The sequence below is a fragment of the Ictidomys tridecemlineatus genome, chromosome 11, assembly GCF_052094955.1.
Source record: "Ictidomys tridecemlineatus isolate mIctTri1 chromosome 11, mIctTri1.hap1, whole genome shotgun sequence".
Lineage (NCBI taxonomy): Eukaryota > Metazoa > Chordata > Mammalia > Rodentia > Sciuridae > Ictidomys > Ictidomys tridecemlineatus.
The window spans coordinates 112282849-112291590 of NC_135487.1; the positions used below are offsets into that span (position 1 = coordinate 112282849).

Here is an 8742-nt window from a genome sequence, read left to right on the forward strand (position 1 = left end):
ACATGGAGCTGTCCCTGAAATAACACTTTGTAGGCTGTTTTGCCTTCTCTTCCCAGCTCCCTCAGCTCCACTGCCTCTTTTTCCTGGAAGGCATGGTCTTCCTAAATCACTGGCACATGGATTCTTTTCTAACACCTATCTTTTAGAATAAGAGTAAGTCAACTGTAAGCCTTTTCTTCAGTCAACCTTTAACTTTCATACAAATTAAAAATTTAATAAAAAAATTTAAAACTGGCAAGAGCCCCAATTACAAACCCGAGTGCAATGTGGATTATAGGTGGGAAAGAAAGTGTTTTTAGGGTAGTTTTCTCTTCTTCACATGCAGAGTTATGTGCAAGACTCTGTATGTGGCACTTGTGGAATCATTGAAGGGGACACTAACTAGAAGGCTTTAGATGACACTGTAAAGGGACTTCATTGTAAAGACAGTGGTAGGCAACCACTTTTATGCACTCATTTAGTGTATCCTGCCAGGTGCCTCAGTGCTTGGTCTTCACTGGAAACTGTGAACACAGAGATGGGTAGAACATTATCTTAGCTTTAAAGAACTGTCAGTCTGGTGAACAGCAAGTGAAAGAATTGATAGTGGGCTAATTGATGAGTGTAGCCAGAGCTGTATCAAAAAATGTTGGTAGTCAGGTTGATCCCCCTACTGGTTGTTTCCAACAGGTCCCAGCATAATGATGTATGACTTCTCAGACCAACACCTGCTCTCCAGTTTGGCTCATAGAAATCCATATTCTCAAGATCTGAAGATGATTTTGATGACATCAACAGATACTGAGTATGTTCTGGCCAGCTGGAGAAAGAGGCAGGATAAGTAAGACACATAAGTTCTTCCTTGCGAAGATTATTGTGATGTTTTCTCTAGACCTCAGCATTTTCTATCCACTTCAAAACAAACTAATATTGTCATTCCTCAAAGTTCAACTCTTGTTTTTACTCAAACTTCATTTCAAATGCAGGTAAATAATTGAAGTAATTTTCAGGTTTGCAGTCCAAAGGGAGGAAGGTGGGGCTAAAAGCCAGGCTTTCTGACATTCAAGTGGATGAGAGTCCATGACTCTTGTGTTCATAGAAGCAGAATAAACTAACTCCCCTGCTTTGCTCCTCAGTTTACCCTGTGACGTGTGTAAAATGTAAAATCTCCATGTATCTAGAGAACTTACATTATAAGTGGGTTAAAGCAAATGAATGCATTTGCTGAGGTCCTACAGATAAAGCACAGGGCTCATTTCCCTGCAGCATGCTAGGAAGGGTATCCAATCCTTACTGAAAAGAGCTTAACGTATCTGCTTCAGATTCAGCCATGGTTCTCAGTAGGTGAGAACATTGATTGCAGACACCAGTAGCCTGACCTAGTGAAGGGAAGATTGCCATGAAGAGCAGAGTCAGCACTGGACATTATCTGCTTTGGACTTAGTAAGAGGGATCTGTAAATTTTCTTTCCAATGAGTGTCCCACAGTTGAGGGTTCACAAAGACTTAGCATGACTCCCCTCCATGTTTCTATTCTCCTTTCCATGTTCCTATTGCCTGAGCCAATTGGAACTTTTGTAATAAGTGAGGAATTCCTTCAGAGTCCTATATGCCAACAGATGTCCCAGTGAGAGAAAAGAGGCCACAATAAAAATAGAGTATAACAAAATAATATTAAGAGAGTGCAGAACACAATTTCAAACACTCATGGTTTACTCTTTGTTCTGTATTTTTAGTGGATTTTGAAATAATGGCTGCATATTCAGAGAAGAACATTATGACTATGTTACATTGACAGTTTTGCATTGTTCCCTTTAGGAAAAGCCTTATGATCCACTTTATTATTAAGGAAATAATGAGGTGACCACTGGGTAGTCCTGTAGATAATTTTAACTTGTTGGGAAACCATTTTTACTTCGAGGATTCTCAAGATATACCTGTAGGAGTAATGTGAAATATGGTGTTTGGAGAAGGGAACAAAGAAAAGTTGGTAATGTTGCCATGAGGGTACACAAGTACTGAGACTGCCCAATGAGTGGTGGTCTACATCTGTAGTGACCTTCTGAGGAAACCAGTGGGTCAGCCATCATGAGGCCATTGGAAGGCAGAGGCTGCCACATTCCGTGACATCTCCCACCTTCTGATTCTGTTAGACTGTTACCTAGCGCACTCAGCCCTACCTCCTCATTTCTGTCTTGAGTCCATGCTATAGACTCAGGTGTGTTAATCCTTGTTTGAAAGGTGAAGGAGTTTGAAGTGTTGTGGACTGCTGAGTACTTAGTTCTCAACAGTAAGTGAATCGTGACAGCTGCTGTCTTCCCTTAATCCCAATGAATTCTACTTGGGTTATTTTATTTTTTTTTTAAATATTTGGGTCAGAAGCACTCAAACACTGAGCCACATATGCAGCCCTTTTTTGTATTTTATTAAGAGACAGGGTCTCACTGAGTGGCTTAGCACCTTGTCATTGCTCAAGCTGACTTCTAACTCTAGATCCTTCTGTCTCACCTTCTGAGCCTCTGAGATTATAGGCGTTTGCCACTGCATCCAGCTCTTGGATTCACTTGTTTTTAACCCATAACATGTTTGGGTTTCCTCTTTGCAGGGCCTGGCTGTACATTTACTGTACAAACATGGCAGTATTCTTCAGCCCTTCCCTTGATGGAGGGGCTGAAATGAACCTTGACGGAGAACCTCAGATGAAATTGAAAGAAATCATACGGGGACTACAAGCCGAATTACAAGAACACAAACTGAATTTCCGTGATCTGGAAGAAAAATTCATCTTATGTCAATCTACCGTGTATACCCTGGCCAACGAGTTCCAGAAATATCGTAAGTTGCAGATAGGTTTATGGTCACTAAAGTGAGGTATGATTGTCTGTTTCCCCTCTGAGAAAAAGATTTTCTCCAAAACTTTTTCTCCTCTTTTCTTTCATCAAAAGGAAATCCATCATTTCTAGAAGTAAAGATATTGTTATTTTGCCTTCAGTTTACTAACAGTGGAATAATGAAACACAAAGACTATAGCAACTTCTAGTTTACAGGGAAGTGTAGGGTGGGCATAGGTTAATTCCCAGTTACTGATTTCTACTGGAGACATGAAAATGCCTTTTCATCCTCAAGAATAGCTCAAATCTTTTATATTAGGATCCAGTCTGTACCATATCAGTTCCACAGACATATAACGGTCATGTTGGTAAAGGTCTGGGACTAATGATTCTCCATTGAGTTCAGGCTTCCCCTGTGTTTGCAGTGAGTGATGTAGAAACTACTCATTGACTGACTGGACATTTCTGAATTTGATTTCAGGGAGTGGTGCAGAGGAGGAGAGTGGAAAAGTACAGGAATTACTGGTTCCCAGGTAACAATGAGTGTTAAGAGCCTGGAAGAGGATGGTTAAATATGAGGAGGGTCCCCAGATGAGCAAACCAAGAGGTACAAAGTGTCCACACTATTCACATGCAAAGGCAAACACAAGCTGCTGGTATGACTGCATTCCTCAACCATGGAAGAAGTCCATCTTTTAAGGAGGTGTTTTTCTTTTCTCTGTGGTTCTTGTCTGTCTGTATCCAACTAGAAATAATCAAACTAACTAAATGTTTTTTTTTTTTTTTTTTTTTTACCTCACAGAATCTACATCTCCTGTCTTGTATGGGTCCATTGAGTATGAGATATAAATCTATTTCTTTCTGGTTGATAAGACTTTTTGGCAGGGATGTCATAACCTTGGGTGGGGGGAATACACATACACACACACACACACACACACATATACAAATGTGCTCACAAACACACACATAAAGTTCATTTTCTGTGTATGCTGTGGCTCATGGTTGTATCACACAGGGAGAGTGGAGTGTCTGTCCTCAGCTCTTTTCTAGTCAGTAGATTGAGCCCCTCTTCCTATCTCCTGTCATAAAGACATGTGCACCCTGCCCACATCCTAGGAGGATCATTTTCTTTCTCTTTGAAAGGAGTACCCTCTTGCCCTTCTGTGACCACTCCCTTAGGCCTCTATTTAGACCAACTGGGACTCATATTTAATCCTCTCGTTTAATTGTACTCTTTATCCCTCCAGTCTGAGACAAGCCCCACAGGAGGAGAAAGAAATCCTGCAGGACGTATTGAATGAGGGCTGTAACACTTGCCCCAGTCACTCTGAATCATCAGATAGCCACCAGCCCACCTGCTTCAGTGCTGATCTCTTGGGTGAGCATGAAGTTTCCCTTTGTCTAGCTGCAGCTCATGACTACCCCATTAAAACACAAATGCACTTCTATTAATTATACTTCTGAGGGTCCAGTGACAAATTCAGGATGGTAAACCTAGAACTAAAAAGATCAGGGAAGTTGTAGAGACTGTAACCTACTCACAGGTACCATTTATGTGTGTGCATATCAGGGCTCTGCATGACCTTATTCTTACAACCTAGGACAACTTATGTCTCCTAAGTGTTCTTGCTCATGTTTAATTCTTTGATTACAAGCACAAGGCTATAATCCCAGCTGCTCAGGAGGTTGAGGGAGGAGGATCTTGAGTTTAAAGCCAACTCAGAGGGCATGGGATGTGGCTCAAGTGGTAGGACAATCACCTATCATGCATGAAGCACTGAGTTCAACTCTCGGCAACATAAAAAAATAAAAAATAAAGATATTATATGTCTACCTAAAACTAAAAAAAAAATTTAAAAATTTAAAAAGCCAGCCTCAGGAAAAAGCAAGGCAGTAAACAACTCAGACCCATCACTAAATAAAATACAAAATAGGCCCGGGGATGTAGTGCAGTGGTCATGTGCCGCTAAGTTCAATCGCCGGTACCAAAAACATAAAAGAGAGAGAACATTGAAATGGTTAATTTTGCTTCCATTAAAATGCTAGAATCAGGTGGTAATAATATTGATTTATACCAGAACAGTTCTGAAAGAGGAATTTCCTTCTAGTACACTGCCAAAGTTAACTTTTCGATCTTCAAAAAAAAAAAAAAAAAATCCCTAGTATTGAGAAAAATGAGGCTCAGGGCTTTTAATCCTCTTTATAGAGAATGAAACTGGTTCTATTTGAGAATTGTGAGGGGGCCCAGAGCCACTAAGTGTTGGAATGAGCTTTGTGGAAGGAAGGAAGCTGCAGTTAGTGAAATCCAGAAGAACCTGGATGAGTATCCAGGGATCAGGAGACCAAAATGCATTTTGACTTTGTCCAATTACATGAAGAGCATTCCATAATGATCCCCCCAGTCAGAGACGTTGTGCATGATGGATCAGCATAGCATTTCAGACCATTTCTTTAAACTCAATATATGAGTTCTCCCAGGTTAAGTCCCTTAGTTGCTCCCTGAATTATATATACATAAATTATGTCTTCTTCTGAGGGAGGTGTCTGTATTGGAATGAGTGAAGGGGAGTTATTTAATGACCTCTACATTTCTGAATATGTTTACAGAACACCATGACAATGAGGACAATGATAAAGAAGAGTCACTTTATTTCAGGTAACAATGAATGACCAGGGGCTAGAAAAAAATGGATAAAATAAAAGGGGTGCAGGAATCCTAAAAGTACAGAGCATGAGGTCAAATGTAGTCAAAGTTTCTTAAAGGCACAGTAGGAGTGCTGATTGCAGTGAAGTTGTTGATTCAACCCAAGATGATGGAACCCATCAGCAAAATTCTTTGTCTTCTTTATAGTATTGTAAGCGTAAGTCTTCTCAAGAATAACTGAGCAGCCTTGGGCACTTCTAGATCTTAAATAAATCATATGTTCCCTTTGTAAATGTCAAACTCAGGATGAGACTCAAAAATCATTTCTGTACTGTTAGCCTGAGCTCATCAACAGGTATTCCATAGCAAGAAAAAAATAGATAGAATACAAATGATATCATATCATAATATGGATGTGCAAAGAAGGCAAAATGTCTCTGAGACTCTTGAATTCAGGAGACTATTGATCAGACACTTGTGTCTAAAATTCACCATGCTTTATGCACAAAGTTGGCCCCTGCTTTGCTTCTCATTGTGTGATTTTTCTGTGACTGTGTCTTATAGGTGAGTTAAGCCTCCTTCCTCATTAGCTTGTTATCTTGTTATCACTACACTGAGCACTGGTGGCCCTTGGTCTCTCTCATACCGTGGCACCTAAACTATGTCCTTGAGATGAAAATGGTTTTCTGGATCATTTTTGAAGGGAGGCACCTGTTTTGGACTCCACCCTTCAGCTTTGAATCGGGACCAGCTGGGAGACTGTAACTTCTAAATCACCATGATTTCATCTTTTGTTCTTCCCTGCCTCAGCTGTCTCAGCAGTGTCAACAGTGAATTTCAGGAAGAGGAAGAGAATGACCTCCAGCTGGATGAAAAATATTTTCAGTACTCTGGTCATCCTAATTCATGTGACACACAAGAACTTGTCATAAGCTCTGTGTTCCCATCACATGAGCCTAAAGTCAGCTCTACTGTGGATGGAACCAGTGAGTACTCTTATCCTAATTCAGATGAATGCAACTTGTCTCCCTGGTAAATCACAAATTCTCTGCACTCAACTCCACTATCTAGGCTGAGACATATGCCTGAAGAGCCAGGAGACCATTTTGTTTCTCAGCAGGTGTAGAGGTCAGGTGGATCTGAAGCTTTGTTATTTTTCCTGCTAGGTCAGTTTTTTTTAATCCTGGTCTGCAATGTGCCAGCCATAGTTACAGGTAGACTGGAGTTAGGAGGAGGGGATTAGAAGCATCTCACAGACATCACTACAACTTTTTCCAGGAAGGATTGGTCAGACCTCAGTCTTTAAAGGGGTTAATTCATTCCTTCTGCAGTGTCCTTGGAAATTGCATTTATTTTCTTATGATTTCTTCTCTTCTTTTCATGAGATAGAATATTCAAAAATCATTGTGGAGGTCTTTTATGGTTCTTGAGTGTTCATGCACTTTCTCAACTTCCTCTGAGAAGGCTATCCTTCAATTAATCATTCCTGTTTCTGTTTCACCATACATTGTTGTAGTTTTCAACCCAAAGGAGCACAAATGATTCTTTCCTCCATAGATTACATGTTGAATCATCTGTTCCATCTCAGAGTTATGTTATCATGTAAATTGTCAATGGCCAGTGTACATGATGGGGAACTGACCCAGTTATTCAGACAGCAGAGAGCATTTCTCTCCACAATTCCCAGGAATGTCACTCTTGTTGAACACGAGCCATGAGTGGTAGAAGCTTTATAGAGTATGTAGAGAAAAAAATATATTCTTCTTGCCTCTCACTCAAGGTAGAGTTCAACTTTTCCTCAAATAAACTTTTGAAATTCTTGGGAGTCTTTACTCATTAAATCAGTTTTTAGGAAGAGCAGAAGTCTGATGTCTCACTGTATCAGAATGTTTTATAGTAAAATTAACTGACTAAATTTATTTTCCAACCCTTGCTTTAGTCCGTGCCTTTTCAGGTGTGACCATCTTTTTCTTTTTCCCATTTCCACTGAGGTTCAGTGATGCAAAAGTTTAATCTCAGTGTCACAAAATTTCAGAAACAAAAATAAAATACATGTGTGAACTGTAACCACTACCAAGGGATCTCTGTATACAGACTACTCCACTAAATCCTCAAGAGACACTATTCACAGTTGGTGGTGTCTCTACAGTAGTGCTGAGGACACTGAGATTCAGCATGGTCACTGCCCCCCAATCTCCACTAGTGTGTGGTGGGAACACAGGGCCCATGTCTGCCTGACTCCTCAGCCAACATATTTTTACTGCTGTGCAGCCTGATCTTTCAAAGAGGAGGCTGGGTTGGGTGTTCACCCATTTCTAATTCTGTATGTTACAAATGTTTTTGAGACAATTTCAAAGAGAAACAGACATTGCTTCTCTGGAACAAAGAATTCACAAGGCCTCTCACATGGGTTTTTGAGCTATTAATCAGTATACTTTATCCCTGGGAAGAGCCAGTGCCTCATCCATTCCCTCCAAATAGAGATGGACACATTCACCTTTATACATGAATCTGAAATGAAGAAAAAGAACATTCTAATTATACTAATATTCATCCTGTGTGGGTTCACTGACCCTAATGTGTATATTGTGAACAGGACACAGCTGTAAGTACAGTAGTGGTGCTGACCTCTCTGCTCGGACCTATCCTCTGTGTACATAGAAAGCCCTGCAGAAACAACATGAATATAACTAAGCGACAACTTGATATTTTGTTGAGGACTTTTGCATCTTGCCCACTAATGGCATGCAACAATACTTTGAGAGTTTGATAAATGGCTCCAATAGGTGCAGAGGATCTTCTACTGTGAGCCTTGAAAAATGTCAGCAAGGTTCCTCCCTGGTAAAAGCAGGCAACCGAAAACAGGAGAAAATTCTAACCCAATTTAAAATATTTATTGCAGATGACCTAGAGGGTAGCAGTAGCTCTGTAGTCATTCAAGGAAGTGGTAGAGAGAGTGAGTCTACATTGAATTACAGCCACTTTGAGACCAAAATACCCCAAAGCCCTTCAGTCTGAGTTCAAGGTAGTTTAAATGTAATATTCTTGTGGGAGAGTGAGACTTTCCCAAGGGACTTCACAGATTTGGCCACTTTTCATAATAGATACTATATGTAGGAGGGGCTGGAGGTTTAGACACAGTGGAAATAAATATTGTACCCAATGATTGAGGGATCCAGCCTCAAGGAACTGAAAGAAGTAGATTGAAGGGGAGGAAATTTGATTTGATATAATGATACTAAATAGGTTTTCATGAAAAGGAATGGGCCAGGATTTCAGGGGTTGG

The 8742-nt window shown here is 40.3% G+C and overlaps 1 protein-coding gene across 2 annotated transcripts; it reads left to right on the top strand.

The window, feature by feature from the left end:
- The first annotated feature begins 673 nt into the window (after positions 1 to 673).
- LOC144367765 (uncharacterized) lies at positions 674 to 4281 on the top strand. 2 transcript variants are annotated; one of them, XM_078024926.1, is made up of 4 exons: positions 674 to 820; positions 2584 to 2813; positions 3291 to 3342; positions 4060 to 4281. In XM_078024926.1, the coding sequence occupies exons 1-4, from the start codon at positions 681 to 683 to the stop codon at positions 4262 to 4264; spliced, it is 627 nt and encodes a 208-aa protein (XP_077881052.1). In that variant the 5' UTR covers positions 674 to 680; the 3' UTR covers positions 4265 to 4281. The 2 variants fall into 2 exon arrangements, with proteins under 2 accessions (XP_077881052.1, XP_077881053.1); XM_078024927.1 differs by lacking the exon at positions 4060 to 4281 and having other exon boundaries at positions 3291 to 3601.
- Positions 4282 to 8742: the final 4461 nt, after the last annotated feature.

Coding starts and splice junctions, on each gene's coding strand:
- LOC144367765 (XM_078024926.1), top strand. CDS start 681: ATGATGTATGACTTCTCAGACCAACACCTGCTCTCCAGTTTGGCTCAT. Junction 821..2,583: donor TGGAGAAAGAGGCAGGATAA/GTAAGACACATA, acceptor TCCTCTTTGCAG/GGCCTGGCTGTACATTTACT. Junction 2,814..3,290: donor CAACGAGTTCCAGAAATATC/GTAAGTTGCAGA, acceptor ATTTGATTTCAG/GGAGTGGTGCAGAGGAGGAG.